This window comes from Haplochromis burtoni, unplaced genomic scaffold, assembly GCF_018398535.1.
Source record: "Haplochromis burtoni strain Fernald_Lab_line unplaced genomic scaffold, NCSU_Asbu1 Contig_122, whole genome shotgun sequence".
Taxonomy (NCBI): domain Eukaryota; kingdom Metazoa; phylum Chordata; class Actinopteri; order Cichliformes; family Cichlidae; genus Haplochromis; species Haplochromis burtoni.
Genome location: NW_024582483.1, coordinates 1692212 through 1706581, shown reverse-complemented (window position 1 = coordinate 1706581; position 14370 = coordinate 1692212). Strand labels below are relative to the sequence as shown.

Sequence of the window (14370 nt, the reverse complement as noted above, 5' to 3'; positions counted from 1 at the left end):
CACTGCTGCTGCTTGGGGCTCAAGCCTCCTAAAAAACGGCTGGATTATAATCCAGACATCTCCGCTCGCCAGCGCATTGAGGTAATCTCACATTCACAAGTGTTCCAGTAGTGTTAATTGTACCATTTCTAACCCGTCACAGCAATCAGGATCTCGATTGCTAAGACATATTTAAGATACGACTGCTAAAAATGAATGTACTGTGAGTTTAAATTAAAATGCTAGCCATTTACTAAAATTTGAGTGGATTGTTTTGTGAAGGCTGTTGAACATTTGAAGCTTTGAAGTGCTGGTTCACGTCATTCTTTTTTATCAGCCTTTGGTAACATTACAGTATGAGCTCAAAACTTTAGAAAACCAATAGATGCTTCAGACATAAGTGTCCACCCATCATTTTTCTCAATCCAATTCAGTCTAGTTCATGATCATGGGGGTTGAGGACTTGCACCTACCCAAGTCATCATAGGGTAATCACACATTTATCCCAGTATAAATGTGATTGCAATCGATGCTGTTGATTTCCCTACTTTTGTCATCAGCGTTGAACACTCTATACCACTAAGACCCATTCCAGCTGATCCATGCCAGTTTTTGCAGGGTAACATTTGCCCCCCTGAGCTGAACCTCCATAACACCCTTCAGTGCATCACCTTTTCCATCATCCTTCAGAGCAGCACGACAGAGACCAGAAATTTGTCTTCGGTATGTGTGCACCAGCAGGGCCTCTTCTTGGTCAGGTGTGCCATGTGGAACCAGCATCCATTGCGCCTTACGCTGGGGGAGTGTTTTGAGTGTGGCACAGCAACAACCGCATGCAGGCTGTGTATTGTAAGCTGCTCTGCCTCAAGTCTTTGTTCCTGCGGGGCTCACTTTTCTCTTTTGTTGTCTGCCCTATTCCAGACATCCCTCCACATCACTCCTGCTGACAAGGCTCCAGAGAGACCTGCAAGGTAACTGCTGCTTCTTTTATTTTCCTCTGCATCACCCTCATCCCCTCTTCCCCCTCCCCCATCCTTTCACCAGCAGCTGTCCTTGTTGTGATTCAGCTCAGTAGAAAAACTAAGGTCTTTCTCATATTGTCGCTCGCACAAACATCCCGTGCGTGTGCAGTAAATGATGACTTGTGAAGTCTTAATTTTGCTTTTGTCACTGATGGTAGTGCGCTTTGCCTCGTTTTTGTTTTTTTTGTTTTTCACGAGCTGAGCCAGAATAAATGAACCCAGCAAACCTATTGATGCTGCTCTTCACCTCCTGTCCTTCCCTCAACCCCCATTCCTCCCCTCATCCCACTCCCTTTCATCAATGGCCTGCTTATTCAGATGCATTATACTCTGTGAAGAGAGAGGGCAGAGCGGGGATGTGATGAATAGGCCGGGTCATTTATTTAACTGTCCTGAACAGAAAGCCCCCTTGGATTTTTAACATTTAAAACTCAAGTTACTTTATTCCCTTTGTTTTGTTTTTGGATTTAAGTATAATCTGGTACTTTGTATGATGATCTTAGATATACTGGAAATGTATTCAAGGTTTTCATATTGATCATAGTGATTTTAACATTCTCTCAATATATAAAACCTATAAAGTATTATATGTAAAGTCAAAGGAGCTTGCAAAGAAAAGCGTCTGGACTTCAAGCAACTTAAAGAAGTCCAGACGCTTTTCTTTGCAAGCTCCTTTGACTACGATGACCTGGATGACTGAGAACCTTCACAGACATATTCTATGTAAATTTAACATCTCCTTTTGTCAGTAGCATCATTTCTTACAAAAGAGGTTATTTCTTAAAACTACTGGGTTACTTTTAATTTATTTATTTTTTGCCTGTTGTCAATTCAACTACTCATGACTTTGGTAAATAAACAGTGCTCCCACAGGAGATTTATAGTGTCTGTATTCGCCTTCTGCAAACTGGATTCACTGACTGTTTGGCCCATTCTTTATTGTAGTGCTGCCAGTGACTACAGGAAGAGAAGGAAGTCTGAGCCGTCAAGCTCCCAAGTGAATGCTCCATCTCAGAGCCGAGCTGCAACTTCCCCTAAACCAGTGGATGCCTACAGACCCAGCAGCAGCCTAAAGAAACCCGTCATTCGTTCCTCACCATCCTCACCCTCCAGAGCCAAAGGTAGCCACGCTTTCACAGATGCAGCTTCTTTCACTTCTGGGTTTTTCATGAAAAGAGATATTTTTTTGTATTTTGCTGTTTGGCAAAGCCAGAAGAAAGTTACCATTACTGTTTAGCCACCAAAGGCTCACCCTAGGTCAGGTTGTGTTTGTTTTCCCTTCTTTTCCCAACACATGCATGTGAACTGTGCTTATATGATTTTGTTGGGTTTTTTGCAATATGATGCCTTTCTGGTATAAACCTTAAAGTTCACTGATTGGTGGAAGTCTGAAGGAAAAAAAAAAGAACATCAAGTCATCTGTTTTTTCCATCCATTCGTCTCTCCTGTTTATTCTCCCTCTCCCCAGCTCTTCTACTGTTTTGCTGGGTATTATTTCTTAACTTGCTTTCCTCCTTCTTCTCTCTCACCACGCTGCTCTCTATTGGACATCTAAAAGGTGGGGACGCATGCAGCATGTATTCAAACAGTTTGACCTCTCCAGGTCCTTATCAGCAGCCCTTTGTTCCCCCAGTCCCATCTGACCCTCTCAATTCAAATGAGGATGGCAGCCAAGATGGCAGCTCTTCCTCCAAACAGTCTGTCTGTTGTAAGAACAGCTGGCAGACAAAACGCCAGAATGCTGAGACGTGGAGCAGTGCAGAGGAAGCGCCAGCTTCTCCTGCCAAGCTAAAGTCACGCAGTTGTGATGACCTACTCAACGATGGGCGTTCTAGCTCGGGTGGACGAAATGCTACCCGCTCAGAGAGTGCTGGGTCACTGGTATGCGATGGAAATCTCTCCACAGTATCATCATCTACTCGTTCATTACCCCGTCTCCATCGACGACGAGCACACGACTCGCCGGGCTTTCTCCAGCTCTATCGAAAGATGCACCAGATCGACAGAGCTCAGCTAATTCCATCTGAAGTCATCCGGTCGGTCCGTGCGCGCATCCTGGATCTAGAGCGTCAGCCTCATCTGCTTCGGCATCGCCTCTCTCCTTGGACACCCTCCTGGGGTGTGGAAGTGCCACGTGATATGGTGCCAAACCGCATTTCTGAATATGAGCGTCTTATTCAGAAATCCAAATCCATGCCTAACTTGGGTGATGGCGAGGTGCCTTCAGGCACCACTACACCAGGTGGCTCATCATCTCGAGCTAGCAGTGGTGGTGGTGTCACACCCAGTTATCCAAAACGCCGTTTTTCAATAGAGTCTTTACTGGAAGAAGACAACAATGGAAACAGTGGAACAGTACCTCAAACCATGGATCACTTACACCGACCTCGTAGCCCCCCTGAGGGACAGCCTCGTGTTGGACCAGACCCCGGGCGTGGACGGTCCTTCCCCGCTCCTCCTGTTCTCCAAGGCCCCCAAGCCAACCCAGACTATTCTGACAGTGAACAAGACGCTGTTGCCTCTGACCTCAGTGACTTCATTCAGGTTGAAGGCTCGTCATTTTGCAGTGAGAGTGACTTTGACCATTGCTCACTAACCTCCTCTGAGAGCCTATACGGCTCTTCCACCCTCCACCACCATCACCACCACCTCCGTCACCACCACCACCATCACCACCATCATCCTGGTCACCAGAGTCTTGGCCAGAGCCAAGGCTACCAACACCGCCATCTCATCAGCACCTGCAAAGGCCGCTGCCCGGCTTCATACACCCGTTTCACAACCATGATACGTCATGAGCGGGAACGCGCGCGACAGGAGCACCAGAGACCTTCACAGCAGACCCGCAGCAGCCATTCCCAAAACCAGAGCTCACAATCCCAGCAATCGATGTCCAAGCTGGCCTTCCTGGTCAGTCCAGTGCCTTTCCGCAGGAAAAAGGGCTCACCACCTACCTCTAGAAGATGCAGTGGGGGCGGAGGTCGAGGTAGCAGACCCAAGTCTAAACAGGCAATTTACGAAGCGCTAGATGCAGCCTTGAGAGACATATATGAGCACATTCAAGCAGAGAGAGGCCACAGAAATCCTCGGGCACCTGATGATAGCATTCTGAGAAGAATCTTGGCAGAACTGCTGCCAAATGTGCCAGAACGCAGCTCCTCGTTGCGGGGAAGGAGGGGGTGTTGGCACGGCGGTCACTCCTCTGCATCGTTGTACCCAGACAGTAGCCCCACTGGGTATGCCTCATATAGAGGAGAGCCCTCAACACCACGGTTACAGTCACCACGGATACAGTCACCAATCAGTGCCTGTTATGGACGACAGTTGGAGACCTCAAACAACAATGATTATGGAGAGGAGCAGGGCAATGGAAATGGTCTCTGTTACTCAGGTGGAAATAACACACATGTAACACCTCAGATACACACTACACTTAGCAGTCACTTAACATGAGTGTGTTTCACAACAAATACATGCATGCATACAAGCAGAAATACACGAAGGCACATATACATCCACTTACATTTATCTCAGTGTCTCTTTCAGTTTTGTCTGCACTCGTTGCCCAGTTCTCCTCATTGATCTGCCGACACTTCCATTACCATGCTTTTCTGTTTAATTGTATGGCATTGATTAAGACCCATTTACTGTAAATTCTCAAGACAAATCTGGCTATTTGTTTATTTTGTTAAGTTAATGTGAGTGAAGCTTCCTGCTATTTTTTTTTAGTAAAATAAGAGGACAGTGCTTCTGCTTTAATTTGAAACACTGCACAGAATGTGGAGTTTTATTGGCAGATCCTCAATTAACAGATGAAGAAAACAGTGGAGAAGCTGAACTATTACAGTGAAATAGTACAAAAGTACAGTGAGGGATACAAATAACATGGTCCAAGTATAATAAGTCTGTTTTAGCACTGATGAAAAGGGTTTGAAACAGGAGAGGGATTGTTTCAAATGCTGGCTTTGTTTTCTGCAATTTTGGAAGACAGATATTTGAGAATTTACAGTATATTGCTCTGTAATCCTGTCTCAAAGATGTAATATTTCTTTACACCTTACTTTTAGGCTCCTAATGAACGAGTCATTAACTGGATTTTGGAGTTTGGCTATACAAATAATTGAATTCTCTCACCAGAAGCCGAGGTTTACGTGTAGACTTGAATTTATAGTTGGGTTTAGGCAGTGATAAAGCTTGTTTTGTGTCTCAAATCACAAAACAGAACAGGATGTGTAGTTACTTCAGGTGGATATTGATCAGACACTTTTGTTTTAAATGTGTTGTCAGTGAATGTGTTCAAAAAATCTACTTTCATGTTCAGAGTAAGAAATAATAATCTGGTTACAGTTTCCTTCAAACTGAATTTGTTATTTCAGTTTATTTGTAAAGAAATATAACTTCTAAGAGACAAGGTTGATGTTTGGGGTAAATTGTTGTGAATGTTCCTTTTTTTTTTTAATGCATTTTGTTTTTCTTGTATCATTTGTCTGTTTCAAACATTTATTTATAGTTATCGCATTATTACCAGGTCATTTTCTTTCCCGTAATCCTTTTGATCCTACGTTTTTGTTGTTTGCCATATTTTTTTGCTCTGTATTCCCCGTGTTTCATTTTGTTTTCCGGGTATTTTGTAGCATCGCATGTGTCTATTTGTGCTGTTGTCCAATCACCTTGTTTTCTCCAATGAAAAACAAATAAAACACACCTGTTTATGACCCAAGCTTCCATTCCCTCATTTACCTGTTTGAGTGGCATCATCACTGTTTCCCAGATCACACTTTGTATTGTAGGTGATGTGGCATGTTCGCTTAGTAACTCCTGTGAACCTTTTCATGTGTCTCTGCTAATCACAGACCAGGACATCTCCAGGAGTTCCACACTGGATGGACGCCACACACCCCAGAACAGAAGACCCACTCCTGACAGAGAGGTACAACATTGGAACTGGTGGTGCACTTAACACATTTATACACGGTGCATTTCTCTCAAATAACATGTAATCAATGTGCTCAAAAGGGTAACGTCTTTGTCTTTAATTTCCCAGTTCTGTAGCACATTGATATTTCTATTTATTCTTAAAAATTCAAAATAATTATGTTACATACGTGTTTCATATACCTGGTAATGCTTGTGGGCTTTCTTTCTCTCACTCCACTCTTTTAGGTCTCCCATAAACAGATGACACAACTTATTCTGTTCTCTCTCCTCCATCAGAAACAACCTGCAAGAGCCATTTATGATTTTAAGGCACAAACGAGCAAGTGAGTACAACAAGCTTAGAGTGCACGCGTGAGAGAGCCGAGTCTAAGAACGCAGACATCTAACTGCACGTCCGCAAACTCAATGTCCTTTATTTACATTTTGTAGTTGTAATATTGCTTTCATGTATACCAGTATAACACCTTACCACCATAATCTGATGGGGGTTTTTTCTTTTAGATGTATGCATGAATAAAGCTGCTTTCTGCATTGCTGTCTCTTATTATTTTGCTCTTATTACTTATATTATTTTGCTTTCCTGGCTGACATTTTGTCACCGATGCTCGTGCTGCAGAAGTCGCCGTGTCTTGTTCAGCTGCTATGTTATGTCCATGCAGTGGATGAAAGATGCATGCAGAGGCCCTTCACTCATAAAACTGTGTTACAGGGAGCTGACATTTAAAAAGGGTGATGCAGTGAACATCATCAGGCAGATAGATAACAACTGGTATGAAGGAGAACACCGTGGGCGAGTGGGAATATTCCCTATAGCATATGTAGAGGTAAGTCGGCTGCTGATTTCTGGTCTGAATATGGCTTGGTTGTATTTGAATATGCATCTCCTCCAACATGACACGCATACAGGTTTACACCATTTTTCACACATTTACAGAAGATGCCGTCTTCAGAGAAGCAGCAGCCAATCCGTCCTCCTCCTCCAGCACATGTCAGAGAGATTGGAGAGGCAGTGGCCCGCTACAACTTTAACGCTGATACTAACGTGGAGTTGTCACTGAGAAAGGTATTTCAACTTAAAGCATGTTTATAATGTTTTTGTCATTGATTTAAATATTTGAAGTGCTGGCTTTTGCAGTTATATCTAAAGGTAAAGATGTTACTAAATTGTAGTAAAAAAAAATGCAGTCCTCTGAAGAACTAAATTCCCGGTATTCTCTGTTCCATAGGAAGGAACTTCTAATCAAATGCAGTTTGATAAAGCAGACATATTGTATAAATTCCTCTATTCATATCAGATTTGAGGCCTAAAGCTAGGCCAAAACTGAGCCATGCAACAGGACAATGATCTTAAGCACAGCAACAAATTTATAACATAAAGGCTGAAAAAGAAAAGAATCAATGTGTTACAATGATTGAGTCAAAAGCAAGAAAGTGCATAATGATATGCGCATAAATTGATGACAAAGAACTGAAGCAACGCCGTTAAGAAGAGTGGGACAAAATGATGTAAGATTACATGGGGAAAAAGGCCACATTGTGGTTTAAGTAAGTGTGAGAGGACCTGCTGTGGGGTCCTGTTCATTCCACCGTTCCCGATTTGCAGCTAAGTGCCTTGTTTGTGTGTTGTTGGTGTGTCTGATGTGTGCAGGGTGAGAGAGTGATTGTGATAAGGCAGGTGGATCAGAATTGGTATGAGGGGAAGATCCCAGACACAACCAAACAGGGGATCTTTCCTGTGTCCTACGTTGACCTTGTCAAACGATCTCCATCCAAAAGCTCCGCCCATCACATAGATCCACATGGTTACCCCAGCAACAGGACACCAAGCTCCACACCCGTCAAGGTAAGAGAGTCTAGAGCCTGCTTACTCGTCAAGCCACAAAAAACAATAGAGCAACTTCAGATCAGATTTGTGCCTTGAAGATATTGATTAAGTTATACTTGAACTTGGCTTTTATTATTTATTTTATCAAAGTTATAAGTAATCAGAGCCTAATTATTGTTAAATTACATTGTTACTGTTTAAAATCACGTGTTTGTGTGATGGTCTCTTTATTTCCTGTTTTATGCAGTTTTCCTCACAGTTGTATGGGATGTATGTATAGTCAAAGTTTATTACAGAGGACACTGTTTATTTTCAAATGCGCTCTATAAATAAACTTTACTTGACTGTACGACAGTGCAATAATGTAAATAATGCATCTCTTTCAGGGGCTTCATAAATTCATTAAGATGTGATTTTGGAGGGTATTTCTTCATCTTAAAAAAAGCTGTTGGTTATCAACTTGCACCCCAAATAAAAAGAAAATAAAGATCCAAAACGTCCCTCTGGTGTAACGGTAGTCTAGTAATTAGTGAATACTTTAACTATAATAAGTCTTCTGTTCTACCTTGAAGAGTCAAAACGTACATAAAAACACACAGCACGTCTCTGTTCTAGTTTCATAAATCACCCACTGTTCCTTCTTTTTTTGCTTTATTTTCATGGAGCCTTTCTATCATCCACCTCCACCACCCACCACCCACAAACCCCCCTCCCCTCACCCCTCTTTGAGAAGCCTTGACCTGCAAGCCATCACCACCGAGTGGCTGTCCCTCACAGTGGAGCCGTCAGCATCCACTCAAGCTCGCTCCCTCACGAACACCCCTCTGCCGCCCACACCGCCTCCTCTCCCCTCTGACCTTGCATCTCTCCTAAAGGCTCAAGAGCCCAAAGCACTCTCATCTGCACAGCCACAAAAAAGTTTCACCTTGTCATCCCTAGCAACCACAGCCTGCAAAGAATTTTCCAGAACGCCCACTTTTAAAGAGGCAAACCTCAGTTTAGGTCACACCACAGCTGTCTCACCCATCTCCCCCCCTACTCCTCCTCCTCCAGACCCCCATTTCTCATTAACCTCTCCACTGCCTGACTCTTCATTTCAATATAACTGTGGCAGAGGACTGCATATCACTGAGGAAGACTCAAACTTAGGAATTACTACGCCTGAGGTTTTATCAGAGCCGATAAAATCAGCCACACCTCCTGCACAAGAGCACAAATCCACAGTACGAGTAAACAAAAGCAGGGAAACCCCGGACACTAAACTGCAAGTCAAAGACCCTTATGATGAGCTGTTGTGCATGTTTTTGGATGGTTCCAGCAGCACAGATGATGGTGATGTTTTGAGATCATCTCCAGTCGATTCTTCAGCAGCTAAGCTGACCAAAAAGTCCCAAAGCAGGCTCTTCCCATTAAAAGCGGAAGAATCCCATCAGTCGGACGTAAAGCCCCCAGCGGTCACTCCTGCAAGCAACTCAACAGGCAGCTTTCAGTTAGCGGTGCAGCTTCACAAGCCTGTAACAATGGAGCCCCTATGTGTTTCGTGGGGAGAGCAGTCAAAAAATGTGAATGGGCAACGTTTTGACTCACATAGACCACCGTCAGTACAAGCAAAGGAATACACTGAGTTGTTCATTGAAGAAGACGATGAAGCTAGAAGTGAGAAAGAGCAGGATGTTAGAGTTTTAAATCAGATGCACAGCCCACAGGTACAGCATGGTGTGCACTACATCTGTTGAGTTTGGAAATGCTATAGGGCCTTAGAAGGGACATTGAGGAATTAAGTTAATATACTGTATGATGTCATTCCCCGCCAAAATTAGCAAGTGTGTCCCATCGTCCGTTTTTTATGTTTTGTTTTGTTTTCTCCCATCTCCTGCTGCGCGACTGCAAATGCTGAGGCGCATAGTGCGTATAAGTCGCTAGCACTATGCTGACTCATTAACTGCAGAGCTCCAAACCTCTTCTGGCATTAACATCAGCATAGAAACTGTTCACCAGGAGCTTCTTGGCATTGGTTTCCATGGCCGAGCAGCTCCTGTAGGTGCAGTACACCCAGGGTTTTTTTTGTTTGTTTGTTTGTTTGTTTGTTTTTTTGGGGTGGGGGGTGTATTTAGTGTTCAAGAGGCACTTGAGTTCTCTTTCCAGTTTTTTTTTAAATTGTGTTATTTTTGGCATCTGATTTAAAAAATAATACATTATTTTTATTATTGTTATCTAGTCTAGTCTAGTCTAGGGCGCATTATAGACTTGTGTTCTTATTTCCATTCAACACTGATCACAAGATTTTTTGGAAACATCTCATACTCAGTGGAAACTAGTGGATATATTTTTGTTAATTAGGATACTTATCACAAGATTGTTTTTTTATATATATATATATATATAGATAGATAGATAGATAGATAGATAGATAGATAGATAGATAGATAGATAGATAGATATAGATATTATACTTTCCTCCATGTCCCGTCTGGGGTTTAGTAAATCACAAACAGAACAGCTCATCCCGTGATTACACTTTAGTATTCACATGTGTGTCTTTACCCCGTAGGCTGAAGTGTCTCCATCTACTCAGTTTCCCCACAATGGTCCCTCCTCCCCCTCCACACCACCCCCTGTGACCTCCCTGCTTTCCACTTCTTTTTCCTCTGCTTGCCCTTCATCCTCTTTCTCCCACACACAACAGCAGCACAATCGTAGTATCGTCCCTTCCTGTGACCATGCCTCCCCTCGTCCTCCGTCCCTTCCTCAGCTCACAACGTCACTGCTGCCTCCAATTTCTCCATCTGTCTCAACACCTCCCCTCCACTTCCCTCCAGACGATCCCTCTCAGCGGTCTGTCTCTCACCCCTCAAGCTATCCTTTTCTTTCTAGTCCGGTCACGACATGTCCCATCTCAGAGCCAAATTTTCCCCTTCCTCCCGCTAACATTGCCCCTCCACCCTCCACTCAGCGCTGTCCCCCCACTGCCCCAACTGTACCACATCAAGGACGTAGGTCGCCTAAGGTGAAGGTAAAGCTGGCATGTAACGAGTATGCCGTTGATTTGTGGTGATGAGGATGATAAGAACTCTCATAATAGTGTATTTCTCTAACTACTAAGACGTGAACTGAATTGAGAAGTAACTGATTGGTTATATATATCAAAGATTAATTACAATTTATAATCAGATTTATAGATGCAATGCAAGCAGTACTGTTAGTTTCAGGCACTAATTCTCATTATATTAACATGTAAGTACCCAGCTGATGATTTTAGAGGCAGCAGAATACATGCTTGAATACTGGTAATAGAGTTGTGAGCTGTAACTGTACTGTGTTGTGATTAGGAGGCTTTTTATTGACATCAGCATGTTGATGATGTTTTACAGCATGTCTTTAGACTCTCTGTCTGTGTGCAGAGCTCAGAGTCGAGGTTGCTGTTGGTTACTGTTAAAGATTATAGGTGTGTTGCTTCTGGTCTTTCTGCCTGTTAAGCAGGATCCAATTGTTGGTGGTAAACCCCCTCGTAGCCCCATCTTGTCCCGGAGGTCCTATCTGTCACCCGTTAGAGGTCGAAGGGTAGGGGGGCATGTCTTCATTCAACCATGCTCATAGTGCACTCCTGTCTCTGTGCAGGAGGGAGATGTTGGGAATAACCATATCATTCATGACTGATAACGTGCTACAGTATGCTTTTTTTGGTTCATTTCTTTTTGTTCTTTTGTCATATGATGATTTATAATTTCACTTTGTGAGAAGATAAAAATCAAAAGTATCTTAGAGCAAAAAAACTTGCTAAAATCTTTTCTCCTCAAACACTAAACAAAAGCTCCACAAATGGCAAAACACAAATTTGTGTTAATCATTTGTGTTTCTCTCTTTGTCTCTAAAACTCAGCGGTCAGTACAGGATGCACTCCACGGTGGAGGAGATCCGTAAGTAGTATGATTTTTATTTTTTTTTTGAATTGCTATTAACATCTTTCTCTGTGCTTTAAAAGGTGTGTGTGTGTGTGTGTGTGTGTGTGTGTGTGTGTGTGTGTTGGTGTGTGTTTGCGTGTGCGTCTGTGTGCTTCCTTTCGTTACTCACGCCAGCCCTTCGTACACCCACTGTGATCCATCAACAGATTGACCTGTTTATAGATGCAGTGTTGGTCAAGTTACTTGAAAAAAGTAATCAGTAACTAATTACTGATTACTTCCCCAAAAAAAGTAATCCCGTTACTTTACTGATTACTTATTTTCAAAAGTAATTAATTACTTAGTTACTTAGTTACTTTTTAAAAACACGATTTACAACCTGAAGAGGTGATAAAGCGATAGATCTTTCAGCCCAATTCTACTTTTTCTGACATAATCCATCATACAAAATGTAATCAAATGGAAAAGTCTCTTTTTAAAACTTGTTTTATAGTTTTAATCTTTTAACTTTATGCATCAAGCAAAAATTTAATTATATGCAACATTCTCTGACTTGAATAAATTAGTTTAACATTTAAACCTATTTTCTGCACATTCCAGCACATAAAATAAAATATTTTTTGTGTTTACACTCACTCTTTCAAATAGATGCAAGTAAAACACAGCAGAAAATAAATAAAGTCAAAGACTCAGCGGTCCTGTTGCTCTATTTTCACCTGTAAAGCAGGACTGCGGTAGGCGGAGGTTTACCCTGGTGCAGGTGTGCCGCGGTCAGTGTGAAGAATCCGCGAGTTTCTCTGTGAGTTTCCCATTACGTCGTTGCTGCACTCGGTGCTTGCTTGGAAGTTTAGGGGTTTTTTTCGCTGTAAAAAGAAGTTTTCTTCCCACGCACGATGGACGCTAATGTTTTTGTCACTTTTTATGGAATCAAACTCAAAGTAAGGTCAGTACTTCCACGCTTTAAACGCTGCACGCTCATACTCTCTCCCACAATCGATATGTGATCCATTGTTGATCTGCACACAGCTGTTGTCACTAACGGCGCACTCGCTTACGTCACTGTCGTGAGACATTCTCGCAAAAAAATCACGGTTTTAGTAACGCAGCGTTCCTACGGGAAAGTAACTGTAATCTAATTACCGTTTTTGCAATAGTAATCCCTTACTTTACTCGTTACTTGAAAAAAGTAATCAGATTATGCGTTACTGCCCATCTCTGCTTAACAGTGAAGAAATACTTGCCAAAGAATAAAAATCAAATCTTTTCCAACCCAGGTACCAGGCGCTGTACAACTACATGCCTCGCAATGAGGATGAGCTGGAGCTGCGGGAGGGAGACGTCGTTGATGTGATGGAGAAGTGCGATGATGGCTGGTTTGTTGGTAAGATGAACAGACATCAGCCAACAAAAGTAATAGAGATAGAAATACAAAACGCATTGAGCCAAACACATGATGAACTAAAAGTGAGTTTATCACTATATAAGTGTATAAAGTAGTAGAATTATATTGTTACACTTGCCTGCCTCTTCTATAAATGTATAAAATCTAATCATCCAGTCACATGGCAGCATCTCAATGAATTTAGGCATGTAGTAATGATCAGGAGGACCTGATGAAAATTTACAGGATTTTCCCAAATAACCATCTCTGCAGAACAGCCTGAAAAATAGAAAATGGCCAGACTGTTTCCAACTAATAGGAGGTCAGCAGTAACTAAAATAACCACTCATTATAATCAAGTTATGCAGAAGAGCATCTCTGAATACAAAGAGCAGCAGAAGACCATACAGGGACCCACTCCTGTTAACTAAAAACAGGAAACCGATGCTACCATTTACATGGGCTCAGAAAAATTGGACATCAGAAGATTGAAAAAATGATTTCTGCTGCAGCATGCAGGTTGTTGATGTCATTGTGCCAATGTGGATTGGAATCTCTGAGGAATGTTTCCACAGCACTTTGTTCAATCTGTGGCACAAAGAATTAAGGAAGTACCAGCAAGACGTAGATCATTGTCATAATAAATGAAGCAGAAATGAGCGCACTGACTGAATAAGCAGGAAGAATGCAGAAAATAAATACAGTCAATGTTTAACTTGATAATGACTCCAATAAAATGCTGAACTACTTTCAGTTAAATTAGGAATTTGATAACTCTGTCCACCACTGTATATATCAAAAAAATCGATATAATTTTATAGATACTCACAAAAATCACAGAATTTACCTCAAGGAACTTTTACACTTTATACAGTGCATTTTGTGCTTTTGTTTGTTATTTTTTCCTGTTGTGTTTGTGCTGGTTTCTAGCTTTTTAACCATTACTAATGTATGAGTTAAAGGTTTAGTCAGTTACAATGGACCGAATGGACCATGAAATTAATGTGATTTGAGAACACCAACTTTGGACCCCCTCCTTAATTTAATGTCTAAAGTCAGGGTGTAAAGACAAACACGACCTAAAATCTTCTAAAAAATAGAGGAAAACTAAAGCATAAAAATGTAGAAAAACTAGACACACCACTAGATGTCAGTGTGGCTTCAGCACTGACTGTGGGAGAAGACAAAACAACCATATCCCTCACAGCTGAGCACAGATTAAGTGTCATTTCTTTGTTTTTCAAAAATGAAACCTGCTTAAATGTTGGTGTAGTTCTGAATCTCCACAGTTGGCAGATTTCTAGACTACAGCTGACATTTGTG

At 42.0% G+C, this 14370-nt stretch overlaps 1 protein-coding gene across 16 annotated transcripts in view; it reads left to right on the top strand.

Moving 5' to 3' along the window:
- sorbs2a (sorbin and SH3 domain containing 2a) overlaps window positions 1–14370 on the top strand; it is a 49255-nt gene that overhangs the window by 32679 nt on the left and 2206 nt on the right. For 6 of the 16 annotated variants that reach the window (XM_042223889.1, XM_042223886.1, XM_042223891.1 and 3 more), the window contains 14 exons: window positions 25–81; window positions 901–950; window positions 1947–2122; window positions 2560–4392; window positions 5855–5931; window positions 6165–6262; window positions 6649–6763; window positions 6874–7002; window positions 7588–7782; window positions 8430–9470; window positions 10316–10777; window positions 11245–11325; window positions 11644–11681; window positions 12941–13047. In XM_042223889.1, the coding sequence (XP_042079823.1) occupies window positions 25–81; window positions 901–950; window positions 1947–2122; window positions 2560–4392; window positions 5855–5931; window positions 6165–6262; window positions 6649–6763; window positions 6874–7002; window positions 7588–7782; window positions 8430–9470; window positions 10316–10777; window positions 11245–11325; window positions 11644–11681; window positions 12941–13047 (4459 nt within the window). The remainder of the gene's footprint in view (window positions 1–24; window positions 82–900; window positions 951–1946; window positions 2123–2559; window positions 4393–5854; window positions 5932–6164; window positions 6263–6648; window positions 6764–6873; window positions 7003–7587; window positions 7783–8429; window positions 9471–10315; window positions 10778–11244; window positions 11326–11643; window positions 11682–12940; window positions 13048–14370) is intronic. The other 10 variants (XM_042223887.1, XM_042223901.1, XM_042223897.1 and 7 more) reach the window with 8 other exon arrangements.